The sequence below is a fragment of the Hypanus sabinus genome, unplaced genomic scaffold (genome assembly GCF_030144855.1).
Source record: "Hypanus sabinus isolate sHypSab1 unplaced genomic scaffold, sHypSab1.hap1 scaffold_341, whole genome shotgun sequence".
Taxonomy (NCBI): Eukaryota; Metazoa; Chordata; class Chondrichthyes; order Myliobatiformes; family Dasyatidae; genus Hypanus; species Hypanus sabinus.
In genome coordinates, this window is record NW_026781245.1 from 257,468 (window position 1) to 273,551 (window position 16,084).

The following is a 16,084-nucleotide window of genomic DNA, read 5'->3' on the forward strand; positions in this document are numbered from 1 at the left end:
CATGGCGCTGATCGGGCCTGTCTCACGGGCTCCTCCTCGTCAGTTTCCTTCTCCACCTCGGTGACAGGAGCCCGGGCTCGCAGCATGTGGGGCAATGCTGGAACGCCTTGAGGGGCTAAAATTGCTTCTGCCCTCTCCGTCAGTGCCAGCACCTCAGTCAGCGACGGTGGTGAGTCAGGTGAACGTGCTGCCGAAGGCACTCTGGTGTCAGCCCCTTTACAAAGACGTGGAGGGCAAGCTCTTCCTGGGCTGCGGGAGGGAACTGGGGGTAGCCATGCCCAGCACACTGGCGGTGATCAGGCGTTCTCCCGTCCAGTGCTGTCTGCTGCACAGTTCTTCCCTCATTGCTTCCTCCTGTTGCCTCCGCTCGAAACGCAGCTCCAGTGATGCTATGAGGGCCCTGTAGTCTCACTGTTAGCCCGGCGTTCGGTCGAGGAGGGCCCATGGTATCCCCCTCCCTCCAGTTCCAGGACACAGAAAACCGCTGTCTCAGTGGGATCCACACATTGAGCCATGTGGCAAGTTTGACTTGCCCCAGGAAAGGCTCCAGGAGGCAGGTACCATCGTATCCGGGGAGCTTCAGGGTGGACCTTGTGGAGGTAATCGTTGAAGCCCTTTGGTCTGCCCATCCTCCCATGGCCATGGGGTCTTGGGTTTCCGCAGTGTGGGTCGCGACGGAGGAGGCTGATGCACTCTGGCACGTCCCCCGGGTTCTGGAGCCCGGGTACGCTTAATCCATCGGGGCTCCCTGGGAAGGCACGATGCTCAGTTCCCAGATGCTTCCTCCAGATCTTCGGGAACGCAGTGGAGGCAAACTGCACGGTACCTCGAGTTACTCCCCAGGTCTGAAGCCAGTCTATCTGATGTTGTAGCTCTCCAATCTGATTGTCAATTTCAGATCTGCCTCCTGACACCAATGTGGTGCGCATTTGGCCTAGAATGACAGACGAAGAAGCTCATTTAACTTGACCAGCATTTTATTGTGATAAACACAACAGACCGGGCACCATGACCCAGAGAGAGAACCCAACCAGTCTGATAGAGACGGGGGAAGAGACCATCACAGTTAGGGTGACCCACAAATACACAAGTGAATAACTGTAACCCAAGCTAAAATGTAACAGTAAATGAACTGGAACCTCCCACCACAAAAGCATTTTAACACAAGAGCAGTAAGACAATAAACAGCATTGATCATTAGAAAAGCACGGGCAGGCTGTTGACCACACACTGTGTGTGTGTGTGTGTGTTTGATTTCACCCTCTCTATGTGGTGGGAGGGAAAGGGGCAAGGGGCAAGTGAGAGGGGGAGTTATCTCAGCCCTCAGTGTGAGAGAGGGAGAGGGGAGGGAGAGAGTGAGGGGGGAGGTATCTCACCCCTCCGCGTGTGGTCTGTGTGAGAGAGATGGGCAGACAGACTCAGATGGTCTCTCTGAGATCCAGAGAGAGAGAGAGATCTCACCTCTGTCGCGTCCCAGTGAGAACATGGTGTTCCACACCTACTGTCGATAGATCCTCAGTTATTGCTCCAGTTTCCACTCATGTCCCTACCCCACTGTCTCATTTCTCTCTGATTTAAATTATGTTCAGCATCAGGAGTGTTATCACTGACATATGCTGTGAGATTTGTTTTACAGATGGAGTGCATTGCATTTTACATTGAATAAAATTTACAGTAGATTAAAATAAATATAGAAGTATATTGATGTGAAAATTAAATTACGCTATTCCCCCTTTCGCCAGCAGGATGAGGGTCCCGTCACTGGTTCAGGCTTTTCTGGGTGAGAAATTTCCATCAGCAAGGGGAAGTCATGTGGAAGTTGTGGCAAGGCAAGGGTTAATTAATGTCCGGCAAGGATAAATTGTAGAGAGTGCAGACAGCCCAGGCAGCAAAGGCACTCACAAAACTCACAGTGTTTGTTCACTCACAAAACACAAACATCTGTGATTTACGAGATTGCAAACAATTTCAAGTTAAAATATGGTTACTACAATCTACAAAGCATATAGTTCCCTAGAGGATGGGATTGTCCAACAGAACCCCCAATAGTCACCGGAACATTGAGGAACAGATTTGTAATTAGATTAAGGAAATGTGCAAAAATAATCTTGTTGTTGTCATTGGGGATTTCAACTTCCCTGGTATGAATTGGGACCACCTTAGTGCAAGGGGGTGAGAAGGAAAATAATTTGTTAAGTGGATCAGGGAGGTTTTTTAAATGAATGTGTTTATGGCTCATCGAGAGGAGTGACATGGTGTTGGGTAATGATCCTGGCCAAGTGACTGATCCTTCAGTGGGTGATCAGTTATGGAACAGTGACCACAACTCCTTAACTGTCAGGATAGCCATAGATAAGGATAGGTATGGACATTGTAGGAGAGATTTAAGTTGGACTCAGGCAAACTAGGAGAGCATGAGGCAGGAACATCTGTCAAGTCCACATCAGACATGTGGAGGGTGTTTAAAGATCACTGCACTGAGTACAGGATAGGTGTGTTCCCATTAGAAGGAAGGATAGGGATAGAAAGATAAGAGAACCTAGGCTGTCCAGAGAGGTGATGAATTTTGTCAAGAAGAAAAAGGACAAGTATGTAAAGCTTCAGGTTAGGTTTGAACGAAGCATACGAGGAGAATAAAGCAGCCAGAAGAGAACTAAAGAGAATTAGGAAAGCCAGGAGGATCAATGGGAAGTCCTTGTCAAGTAGAATCACCGGTGAGATCCCAGAGGTCTGGCAAGTGGCTAATGAGTCTCTGTTTACTGAGGGGACACGGGAAAATCCTGGGAAATATAGACCAGTGAGTCTCACATCGACTTGATTGGGTTTTTTGACAATGTAATGAGAGAGATTTATGAGGGTAGGGCAGTGGATGTTGTCTATGTGGATTTTAGTAATTCATGTGCCAAAATCCCTCATGGGAAGCTAATCGAGAAGATTAAGATGCAAAAGGTCCATGGCAAATTTGCTATTTGGGTTCAGAACTGGCTTCAGCAAAGGAGATAGACGGTGGAGGTTGAAGGGATTCGAGCTAGAGATCTCTAATTAGTGGAATTCTGCAGGGATCTGTATTGGGATCTCTGCTGTTTGAGATGTCTAAATGACCTGATGAAAATCTGGATAGGTGGGTGAGTAAGTTCGCAGATAATACCAAGATTGGTGAAGTAGTTGATCGTGTGGAAGACTGACAAAGAATACAATGCGATACAGATCAGGTGCAGGTATGGGCTATGAAATGGCAGGCGGAGCTTAATCCAGGTAAATGTGAGGTGTTGCACCTCAGTTGGGCAGATGAAAGAAGTCAACACACTGTTAAGGGCAAGATCTTTAAGAGTGTTGCTCAGCAGGAGATCTTGGGATCGATGTTCATAGCTCCTTGAAAGTAACTACACAGTTTGATAAGGTAGTATACCAAATCTCCTCAAACTCCTAATGAGATTAGCTGCTGGCGTGCCTTCTTCATGATTGGGTCAATGTGTGGGGCCCAGAATAGATCTTCAGAGATGTTGATGGCTTCTCTCCACCGGCTGCCTCCCAACCCGTTCCACATTATTTATATCAACTGACTGATTCACATTTGTGAAATGTTACTTTGTGTCTGTGATAATGAAATGTCCTTTGTTCTCTCATGAAATATTAACCCGTGGGGTGGTTCTATTGGAATTGTTACAGTTGCAACATCAATAGACAGTTATTCAGAAGATGCTGTACAGGAATGTGTAAATCAGCCCAGCAGCCCTGTGATTGATGGTGCCCAGGGAGTGTTGTACAATAGATGGTCAAGATGGTGTCTGGGTGGTGTTGTACAATCGAGAATCGAGAAGGTCTCTGGAGAATGTTGTACATTAGCTGGTCAAGATGGTGTCTGGGGTGTGTTGTCCATTTGATGATCAAGATGGTGTGTGGGGATTGTTGTACAATCGATGATCAGGTTGGTATCTGGGGAGTTTTGTACAATCGATGGTCAAGATTGTGTCTGAGGAGTGTTGTACAATAGATTATCAAGATGGTGTCTGACGAGAGTTGTACAATATATGGTCAAGATGGTGCGCAGGGAGTGTTGAACAATTAATGGTCAAGATGGTGCCAAGGGAATGTTGTACATTCGATAGTCAAGACAGTGTCTTGGGACTGCTGTACAATAGATCGTCTAGATGGTGTCTGGGTAGTGTTGTACAATAGATGGGCAAGATGGTGTCTGGGGAGTGTTGAACAATCGATGATCAAGATGTTGTGTGGGGAGTGATGTACAATCGATAGTCAAGATAGTGTTTGGTGACTGTTCTACAAAAGATGGTCAAGTTGGTGTCTGGGTAGTGTTGTACAATCGATGATCAAGATGGTGTCTGGGGAGTGTTGTACAATAGATGGTCAAGATGGCGTCTGGGGAGTGTTGTACAACAGATGGTCAAGATGGTGTCTGGGGAGTGTTGTACAATAGATGGTCAGGATGGAGTCTGGGGAGTGTTGTACAATCGATGGTCAAGATGGTGTCTGGGGACTGTTGTACAATAGATGGTCAAGATGGTGTTGGGAAGTGTTGTACAATAGATGGTCAAGATGGCATCTGGGGAGTGTTGTACAACAGATGGTCAAGATGGTGTCTGGGGAGTGTTGTACAATAGATGGTCAGGATGGAGTCTGGGGAGTGTTGTACAATCGATGGTCAAGATGGTGTCTGGGGAGTGTTGTACAATAGATGGTCAAGATGATGTCTGGGGAGTGTTGTACAATAGATGGTCAAAATGGTGTCTGGGGAGTGTTGTACAATAGATGGTCAAAATGATGTCTCGGGAGTGTTGTACAATAGATGGTTAAGATGGTGTCTGGGGAGTGTTGTACAACAGATGGTCAAGATGGTGTTGGGGAGTGTTGTACAGTAGATGGTCAAGATGGTGTCTGGGGAGTGTTGTGCAATAGATGGTCAAGATGGTGTCTGGGGAGTGTTGTACAATACATAGTCAAGATGGTGTCTGGGGAGTGTTGTACAATCGATGGTCAAGATGGTGTCTGGGGAGTGTTGTACAATAGATGGTCAAGATGGTATCTGGAGAGTGTTGTACAATACATAGTCAAGATGGTGTCTGGGGAGTGTTGTACAATAGATGGTCAAGATGGCGTCTGGGGAGTGTTGTGCAATAGATGGTCAAGATGGTGTCTGGGGAGTGTTGTACAATAGATGGTCAAGATGGTGTCTGGGGAGTGTTGTACAATAGATGGTCAAGATGGTGTCCGGGGAATGTTGTACAATAGATGGTCAAGATGGTGTCTGGGGAGTGTTGTACAATAGATGGTCAAGATGTTGTCTGGGGAGTGTTGTACAATAGATGGTCAAGATGGTGTCTGGGGAGTGTTGTACAATAGATGGTCAAGATGGTGTCTGGGGAGTGTTGTACAATCGATGGTCAAGATGGTGTCTGGGGAGTGTTGTGCAATAGATGGTCAAGATGGTGTCTGGGGAGTGTTGTACAATACATAGTCAAGATGGTGTCTGTGGAGTGTTGTACAATCGATGGTCAAGATGGTGTCTGGGGAGTGTTGTACAATAGATGGTCAAGATGGTATCTGGAGAGTGTTGTACAATACATAGTCAAGATGGTGTCTGGGGAGTGTTGTACAATAGATGGTCAAGATGGCGTCTGGGGAGTGTTGTGCAATAGATGGTCAAGATGGTGTCTGGGGAGTGTTGTACAATAGATGGTCAAGATGGTGTCTGGGGAGTGTTGTACAATAGATGGTCAAGATGGCGTCTGGGGAGTGTTGTACAATAGATGGTCAAGATGGCGTCTGGGGAGTGTTGTACAATAGATGGTCAAGATGGCGTCTGGGGAGTGTTGTACAATAGATGGTCAAGATGGTGTCTGGGGAGTGTTGTACAATAGATGGTCAAGATGGTGTCTGGGGAGTGTTGTACAATAGATGGTCAAGATGGTGTCCGGGGAATGTTGTACAATAGATGGTCAAGATGGCGTCTGGGGAGTGTTGTACAATAGATGGTCGAGATGGTGTCTGGGGAGTGTTGTACAATTGATGGTCGAGATGGTGTCTGGGGAGTGTTGTACAATCGATGGTCGAGATGGTGTCTGGGGAGTGTTGTACAATAGATGGTCAAGATGGTGTCCAATTACAATATTCTCCACAGTCCATCTATAGAAATCTGCTGTGTCTTCAGTTACAATTTGTTATTATAAACTAATGATTATTAGATTACTTAAGCAGAAATTATTAGAATATTAGAATTACTGTGGCATGGCGAAGTAGAAACAGACACTGTTTACCCTTCTTGCTGCCTCAGTAAAGCAGCCAGAGTAATCAAATACCCCACTCTGGACATTCTCTCATCTCCCCTCCCATCGGGCAGTAGATACAGAAGTCTGAAAGCACGTACCACCAGGCTCAAGGACAGCTTCTACCCCCACTGTCATCAGTCTCTCGAACAGACATCTTGTACGATAAGAGGATCTGTCCTGGGACCAGTATGTAAGTGTCATTACAAAGAAGGCATGGCAGCTCCTCTACTTTCTGAGAAGTTTGCACAGATTCAATCTGTCACCTAAAACTTTGACCAACTTCTATACATGTGTGGTGGAGACTATTTCTGACTGGTTACATGACAGCCTGGTATGGAAACACCAATGCCCAAGATCAGAACAGTGGTGGATGCAGCCCAGTCCATCACAGGAAAAGCCCTCCCCACCATTAAACACATCTACAAGCAGCATCCTTCATCAAGGACCCCAGTATCCAGTCCATGCTGTCTTCTCACTGCTGCCATCGGGAAGGAGGTACAGGAGCCTTAGCTCCCAAACTACCCCTCAAACCATCAGACTCCTGAACTAGTGTAAGTAACTTCAGTTCCTGTCCTGGAGTGGAGTTTCTTAAATGCCCGTAATATATCTGACTCTATCACCACCCCTGACAGGACATTCCATGCACCCACCACTCTTGTGTTTAAAAAAATTACCTTTGAAATTTATGACCCCTAGTATTAGCCACTTACACCCTGGAAAAATGTCTCTGTTCGACTGATGTCTCTTACCATCTTGTCAAGTCACCTCTCATCCTTATCTGTTCCAATGATAAAAGCCTGAGCACACTCTCTAAAGCTTCCTATCTTTCCGAAATCCATCCAACCCAGTCTGCCCTGTCACGTATGGGGAGTTCAAAAACATTGTAACATCTGTGGTGGGGAGGAGGGAATGGGGGAAGAGTGAAGGAGACTGGAGGGGTAGGAGGGGGAAAGACTGAGGTGGAGGGAAGACCATGGGGAGAGGAAGGAAAGTGGGGAGCAGGCAGCAGAGGAAGGGAAAGTGGAGGGAGACTGGAGATTGGGGATGGGATTAAGGTCTGGAGTGTGGGATGACGTGAGGTGACTGGGGTGGGGGGGACCCAATGCTGAGAGGGAGCCATAGGAAGGTGTGTGCTTCCGGGAAACTTTCTGGAAGTTTCCCTCGAAGCCACACACTGTTCTGACTTGGAAATACATTGCTGTTCCTTCAGCATCTCTGGGTCACAACCCTGGAACTCGCAAAATCAATGTGGGTGTCCCCACACATCAAGGACTGCAGCAGTTCAAGAAGTCAGCTCATCACCACCATCACCTTCTCCAGGGCACCTCTGGTGGGACAGTTAAACACTGGCTCAACCTCTGAAACTCTAATCCCTTTTGATGAAAAAATAACGAAATTAGTGCTGCTTAGGGGTTGCTGAGGGTGGAAGTGCAGATGGGGGTTGTGGTTGGCAGAGAAAGAGGATGGGGAACGTGAGCTGTACATTAACACTGAACATCGTTCTGTCCCTCAGTCACAGACTCCACACTCGGTGATCCGTGTGTAAACCACACCGTCCTGGATCAGCCCTGGAGGAGCACGGATTGTTCCCACACTGAGTGTACCGGTGGACAATGGATGGATGATAAAAATCTTGCTGTGGGATGGTACAGATTTAACAGGTAAAGTGAGGAGATAATCACTGAGAAACTGGACACAGAAGGGGAATGTAAACAGGGGAACAAGGGGTGTGTGAATGGGAAATGCAGGGAGACCGGGATCCTCAGTGACTACACTGAGATGGGGAGTAAATACAGGGAGAGGGGAGATCGCACATTCTCGGGGTAGAGACAAGGGAGAGGTACAACAGAGAGGGAGTTCCCAGGAATGGGGGGTTATTGACCAGAGACAGGGTACAGGCAGGGTGAGTGTAATTTCCCATCTCTCTGAGTGAATAAACTCCCTCAGATCAGGGACTGACTCTCTGATTGTTGTTTCAGTTCCGGAGGATGGAAGATTCCCGAGACGGTCGTTCCACAGTATCGCTGCTCCGGGAAGAAACCAGGCTGGTTAAACGGTAGGGTCAGAGTTTACATCAATGGGGCTTTTTTTATTTTCGGAGAAGGTCAGACTGATGACCAGATCTCTTCAGATACAAACACAGAACTCCACCTCCCTGTGAGGACTTCCCGCAGTTACCCAGACCGCACTCCAGACCTGGATCCTTGTGGAGTCTGGTGGAGGAGCTCCGGCTTCCTGGAGACTCCCAGGTGTTGGGTCGTGGTTCCCTGTATTCAGAGCTGGAGAATTCTCTGAATGTCAGTGAAATTTTTACTGAGGATCTGTCTGGGCTTTGGATCAGGTGTCAGTCACATCAGGGGTGGGGATTTACCAGCTGTCAGTCACATCAGGGGTGGGGTTTCACCAGATGTCAGTCACATCAGGGGTGGAGTTTCACCAGATGTCAGTCACATCAGGGGTGGGGCTTCACCAGATGTCAGTCACATCAGGGGTGGGGCTTCACCAGATGTCAGTCACATCAGGGGTGGGGTTTCACCAGATGTCAGTCACATTAGGGGTGGGGCTTCACCAGGTGTCAGTCACATCAGGGGTGGGGATTTACCAGGTGTCAGTCACATCAGGGGTGGGGCTTCACCAGGTGTCAGTCACATCAGGGGTGGGGCTTCACCAGATGTCAGTCACATCAGGGGTGGGGCTTCACCAGATGTCAGTCACATCAGGGGTGGGGCTTCACCAGATGTCAGTCACATCAGGGGTGGAGTTTCACCAGATGTCAGACACATCAGGGGTGGGGCTTCACCAGATGTCAGTCACATCAGGGGTGGGGCTTCACCAGGTAGTCACATCAGGGGTGGGGCTTCACCAGATGTCAGTCACATCAGGGGTGGGGCTTCACCAGGTGTCAGTCACATCAGGGGTGTGGCTTCACCAGATGTCAGTCACATCAGGGGTCGGGCTTCACCAGATGTCAGTCACATCAGGGGCGGGGCTTCACCAGGTGTCAGTCACATCAGGGGTGGGGTTTCACCAGATGTCAGTCACTTCAGGGGTGGGGCTTAACCTGATTTCAGTCACATCAGGGGTCGGGCTTCACCAGTTGTCAGTCACATCAGGGGTGGGGCTTCACCAGATGTCAGTCACATCAATGGTGGCGCTTCACCAGATGTCAGTCACATCAGGGGTGGGGCTTCACCAGGTGTCAGTCACATCAGGGGTGGGGCTTCACCAGATGTCAGTCACATCAGGGGTGGAGTTTCACCAGATGTCAGTCACATCAGGGGTGGGGCTTCACCAGATGTCAGTCACATCAGGGGTGGGGCTTCACCAGATGTCAGTCACATCAATGGTGGGGCTTTACCAGATGTCAGTCACATTAGGGGTCGGGCTTCACCAGATGTCAGTCACATCAGGGGTGGGGCTTCACCAGGTGTCAGTCACATCAGGGATGGGGCTTCACCAGATGTCAGTCACATCAGGGGTGGGTCTTCACCAGGTAGTCACATCAGGGGTGGGGCTTCACCAGGTGTCAGTCACATCAGGGGTGGGGCTTCACCAGGTGTCAGTCACATCAGGGATGGGGCTTCACCAGGTAGTCACATCAGGGGTGGGGCTTCACCAGTTGTCACTCACATCAGGGGTGGGGCTTCACCAGATGTCAGTCACATCAGGGGTGGGGCTTCACTAGATGTCAGTCACATCAGGGGTGGGGCTTCACCAGTTGTCACTCACATCAGGGGTGGGGGTTCACCAGATGTCAGTCATACTGTATCAGGGCCTCCCCTGGTGTCAGTCACAACATGAGAGGCATTTTTGTTACCAGACTAAACCCCTGGGCCTCTCAGACCAGGTGCTGTAGGGAAGGTGGGGTATGGAGTGTGAAGACAGCACATCACTGCTGACTGATTTACAATGGGTCCTGATTCACATTCCCCGCTGTACTGTGGGACCGGGTGCATTTTACAGTGTTTATAAATCTCATTCCAGGTCCCCATCCCAACGTGGGAGAGGGGGAGGTGACCAGGACCGTCTGCTTCAGCAAGGATGAAAAACCCTGTGAGAAGAACCAGGAGATCAGGGTGAAAAACTGCTCTGGTTATTTTGTGTATCGGCTGTGGCCGACACCCGGGAATGATGCTGTGTACTGTACAGGTAGGTCACCGTTCCCCAGTGACTCTGGAATGTCGGGGGGGGGGATGTGGTGAGGGAAAGAGCGAAAATCTAATGTATCTGATTCTACCACACTGGTGGGGAATTTCAGTCGCTCACATCTCCCTGTGTGAGGAAACTGTCTCCGAATCAGGACTTATATCACTGAGTTATGTTGTGGAACATGTTAACTTTACGGCAGCAGTACGTTGCAATACATGATAAATAGATATGGGGAAAACAAACTGAGTTACATCAAGCATAGATATGACTATTAAATAGTTAAGTAAATAGGAAGTGCAAATGAACAGAAATGAGAAAAGTAGTGAGGTAGTGTTCATGGGTTCAATGTCCATTTAGGAATCGGATGGCAGAGGGGAAGAGCTGTTCCTGAATCACTAGATGTTGTGTGGTGGTCTCTTGCTGCTAATCGTGGTCTCTTGCAGCTAATAAAAGCCTAATGTTCACCTTCCGTCTGCGAGAGTTATTGATGGTGCATCAGGCGCCAACAGTAACGACCTAAAGAAGAAGTGTGAAAATCTGGGTGAATTGTCCAGCTCTGATGTTGATGGACAGCAGATATATGAAGAAATTTTGTGTTGCAGAATGTTGCTGTCAAGGTGGGTCAACATGAAAATGTCACCATCTGAAGAGCTTCCCGAATTTGTTGTTCAGTATGGAGATGAGAGTGTCTACCCCAATCTTCGCATTGCTATTCAGATAATGCTAACCATCACAGTTTCCATCGCCAGCTGTGAGAGATCATTCAGCAAGTTAAAACTAATACTTCCATTTTCGAGAGCCTCCGTGGGTCAGGGCAGACTCTGTGATCTTGCTCTGCTGAGTGAAGAAACTGAAAAAACTGACTTTGATCACATCATTGACCAATTTGTATCAGTGAAAGCAAGGAAGGTGCAGTTATAATTTTCGTGTAGGGCCATGATTTGTTAATTAACGAGCTTGACTTGTACTTTTGAGCTGATATTATGGTAAAGTTATCTAAAAGATGGGTGTCAGATGTTGGGACGGGGGTACAATTTCAGTGCTTGCTGTGGGCGCTACTTTCCGTAGATACGCCCCTGCCTTCCACTGTGTTGTGTTGGGCCGCTGCAGGGTGTGATGCACTACAGTGGGCCTCTGTGAGACAATCGGTAGTGGTTGTTCCCCCACCGGGTCTGCTTCATGGAGCCGCCCTGCTGGGGAGCCACGGCTTCAGCTCAGAGGTAGAGTGTTGCCCCCGGTACATCCAAACGGACACCCAGTGGGTCAGCAGGTCCAGGACAATGATGCAGGACTCAGGGATGTAGGCAAGCCACACTGCGTGCTCCACCGTGTTTATTCCCATTCCGATGCGCAGTCACCTCTTCCCTCTCATCACCGCGTGCTCCACCGTGTTTATCCCCATTCCGATGTGCAGTCACCTCTTCCCTCTCATCACCGCGTGCTCCACCGTGTTTATCCCCATTCCGCTGTGCAGTCACCTCTTCCCTCTAATCACCGCGTGCTCCACCGTGTTTATCCCCGTTCCGATGCGCAGTCACCTCTTCCCTCTCAACACCGCGTGCTCCACCGTGTTTATCCCCATTCCGATGCGCAGTCACCTCTTCCCTCTCAACACCGCGTGCTCCACCGTGTTTATCCCCATTCCGATGTGCACTCACCTCTTCCCTCTGATCACCGCGTGCTCCACCGTGTTTATCCCCATTCCGATGTGCAGTCACCTCTTCCCTCTCAACACCGCGTGCTCCACCGTGTTTATCCCCACTCCGATGCGCAGTCACCTCTTCCCTCTCATCACCTCGTGCTCCACCGTGTTTATCCCCATTCCAATGCGCAGTCACCTCCTCCCTCTCATCACCGCGTGCTCCACCGTGTTTATCCCCATTCCGATGTGCAGTCACCTCTTCCCTCTCATCACCGCGTGCTCCACCGTGTTTATCCCCACTCCGATGCGCAGTCACCTCTTCCCTCTCATCACCGCGTGCTCCACCGTGTTTATCCCCATTCCGATGTGCAGTCACCTCTTCCCTCTCAACACCGCGTGCTCCACCGTGTTTATCCCCATTCCGATGTGCAGTCACCTCTTCCCTCTCAAAACCGCGTGCTCCACCGTGTTTCTCCCCATTCCGATGCGCAGTCACCTCTTCCCTCTCAACACCGCGTGCTCCAGCGTGTTTATCCCCATTCCGATGCGCAGTCACCTCTTCCCTCTCAACACCGCGTGCTAAACCGTGTTTATCCCCATTCCGATGCGCAGTCAATTCTTCCCTCTCAACACCGCGTGCGCCACCGTGTTTATCCCCATTCCGATGCGCAGTCACCTCTGCCCTCTCATCACCGCGTGCTCCACCGTGTTTATCCCCATTCCGATGCGCAGTCACCTCTTCCCTCTCATCACCGCGTGCTCCACCGTGTTTATCCCCATTCCGAAGTGCAGTCACCTCTTCCCTCTCAACACCGCGTGCTCCACTGTGTTTATCCCCACTCCGATGCGCAGTCACCTCTTCCCTCTCATCACCACGTGCTCCACCGTGTTTATCCCCATTCCGATGCGCAGTCACCTCTTCCCCCTCAACACCGCGTGTTCCACCGTGTTTATCCGCATTCCGATGCGCAGTCACCTCTTCCCTCCCATCACCGTCTGCTCCACCGTGTTTATCCGCACTCCGATGTGCAGTCACCTCTTCCCTCCGATCACCGTCTGCTCCACCGTGTTTATCCCCACTCCGATGCGCAGTCACCTCTTCCCTCTCAACACCGCGTGCTCCACCGTGTTTATCCCCATTCCGATGTGCAGTCACCTCTTCCCTCTCATCACCGCGTTCTCCACTGTGTTTATTCCCATTCCGATGTGCAGTCACCCCTTCCCTCTCAACACCGCGTGCTCCACCGTGTTTATCCCCATTCCGATGTGCAGTCACCTCTTCCCTCTCAACACCGCGTGCTCCACTGTGTTTATCCCCATTCCGATGTGCAGTCACCCCTTCCCTCTCAACACCGCGTGCTCCACCGTGTTTATCCCCATTCCGATTTGCAGTCACCTCTTCCCTCTCAACACCGTGTGCTCCACCGTGTTTATCCCCACTCCGATGTGCAGTCACCTCTTCCCCCTCAACACCGCGTGCTCCACCGTGTTTATCCCCATTCCGATGTGCAGTCACCTCTTCCCTCTCATCACCGCGTGTTCCAGTGTGTTTATCCCCATTCCGATGTGCAGTCACCTCTTCCCTCTCATCACTGCGTGCTCCACCGTGTTTATCCCCATTCCGATGCGCAGTCACCTCTTCCCTCTCCACACCGCGGGTTCCACTGTGTTTATCCCCATTCCGATGCGCAGTCACCTCTTCCCTCTCAACACCGCGTGCGCCACCGTGTTTATCCCCATTCCGATGTGCAGTCACCTCTTCCCTCTCATCACCGCGTGCTCCACCGTGCTTATCCCCATTCCGATGCGCAGTCACCTCTTCCCTCTCATCACCGCGTGCTCCACCGTGTTTATCCCCATTCCGATGCGCAGTCACCTCTTCCCTCTCAACACCGCGTGCTCCACCGTGTTTATCCCCATTCCGATGCGCAGTCACCTCTTCCCTCTCAACACCGCGTGCTCCACCGTGTTTATCCCCACTCCGATGTGCAGTCACCTCTTCCCTCTCAACACCGCGTGCTCCACCGTGTTTATCCCCATTCCGATGTGCAGTCACCTCTTCCCTCTCAACACCGCGTGCTCCACTGTGTTTATCCCCATTCCGATATGCAGTCACCTCTTCCCTCTCAACACCGCGTGCTCCACCGTGTTTATCCCCATTCCGATGTGCAGTCACCTCTTCCCTCTCAACACCGCGTGCTCCACCGTGTTTATCCCCATTCCGATGTGCAGTCACCTCTTCCCTCTCATCACCGCGTGCGCCACCGTGTTTATCCCCATTCCGATGTGCAGTCACCTCTTCCCTCTCATCACCGCGTGCTCCACCGTGTTTATCCCCATTCCGATGCGCAGTCACCTCTTCCCTCTCATCACCGCGTGCTCCACCGTGTTTATCCCCATTCCGAAGTGCAGTCACCTCTTCCCTCTCAACACCGCGTGCTCCACTGTGTTTATCCCCACTCCGATGCGCAGTCACCTCTTCCCTCTCATCACCACGTGCTCCACCGTGTTTATCCCCATTCCGATGCGCAGTCACCTCTTCCCCCTCAACACCGCGTGTTCCACCGTGTTTATCCCCATTCCGATGCGCAGTCACCTCTTCCCTCCCATCACCGTCTGCTCCACCGTGTTTATCCGCACTCCGATGTGCAGTCACCTCTTCCCTCCGATCACCGTCTTCTCCACCGTGTTTATCCCCATTCCGATGTGCAGTCACCTCTTCCCTCTCATCACCGCGTTCTCCACTGTGTTTATCCCCATTCCGATGCGCAGTCACCTCTTCCCTCCCATCACCGTCTGCTCCACCGTGTTTATCCGCACTCCGATGTGCAGTCACCTCTTCCCTCCGATCACCGTCTTCTCCACCGTGTTTATCCCCATTCCGATGTGCAGTCACCTCTTCCCTCTCAACACCGCGTGCTCCACTGTGTTTATCCCCATTCCGATGTGCAGTCACCTCTTCCCTCTCATCACCGCGTTCTCCACTGTGTTTATTCCCATTCCGATGTGCAGTCACCCCTTCCCTCTCAACACCGCGTGCTCCACCGTGTTTATCCCCATTCCGATGTGCAGTCACCTCTTCCCTCTCAACACCGCGTGCTCCACTGTGTTTATCCCCATTCCGATGTGCAGTCACCCCTTCCCTCTCAACACCGCGTGCTCCACCGTGTTTATCCCCATTCCGATTTGCAGTCACCTCTTCCCTCTCAACACCGTGTACTCCACCGTGTTTATCCCCATACCGATGCGCAGTCACCTCTTCCCTCTCAACACCGCGTGCTCCACCGTGTTTATCCCCATTCCGATGTGCAGTCAACTCTTCCCTCTCATCACCGCATGCTCCACCGTGTTTATCCCCATTCCGATGCGCAGTCACCTCTTCCCTCTCATCACCGCGTGTTCCACTGTGTTTATCCCCATTCCGATGTGCAGTCACCTCTTCCCTCTCATCACTGCGTGCTCCACCGTGTTTAACCCCATTCCGATGTGCAGTCACCTCTTCCCTCTCAACACCGCGTGCTCCACCATGTTTATCCCCATTCCGATGCGCAGTCACCTCTTCCCCCTCAACACCGCGTGCTCCACCGTGTTTATCCCCATTGCGATGCGCAGTCACCTCTTCCCTCTCATCACCGCGTGCTCCACCGTGTTTATCCCCATTGCGATGCGCAGTCACCTCTTCCCTCTCATCACCGCGTGCTCCACCGTGTTTATCCCCATTCCGATGCGCAGTCACCTCTTCCCTCTCATCACCGCGTGCTCCACCGTGTTTATCCCCATTCCGATGCGCAGTCAACTCTTCCCCCTCAACACCGCGTGCTCCACCGTGTTTATCCCCATTCCGATGTGCAGTCACCTCTTCCCTCTCAACACCGCGTGCTCCACTGTGTTTATCCCCATTCCGATGGGCAGTCACCTCTTCCCTCTCAACACCGCGTGCTCCACCGTGTTTATCCCCATTCCGATGCGCAGTCACCTCTTCCCTCTCAACACCGCGTGCTCCACC

At 50.8% G+C, this 16,084-nt stretch overlaps 1 protein-coding gene across 1 annotated transcript in view; it reads left to right on the top strand.

Moving 5' to 3' along the window:
• Positions 1 to 443: 443 nt before the first annotated feature.
• The window catches only part of LOC132388533 (uromodulin-like), a 96,603-nt gene continuing 80,962 nt past the window's right edge, over positions 444 to 16,084 (top strand). Inside the window, exons 1-3 of the mRNA XM_059960899.1 lie at positions 444 to 724; positions 8,267 to 8,343; positions 10,272 to 10,436. Of these exons, the coding sequence (XP_059816882.1) occupies positions 444 to 724; positions 8,267 to 8,343; positions 10,272 to 10,436 (523 nt within the window). The remainder of the gene's footprint in view (positions 725 to 8,266; positions 8,344 to 10,271; positions 10,437 to 16,084) is intronic.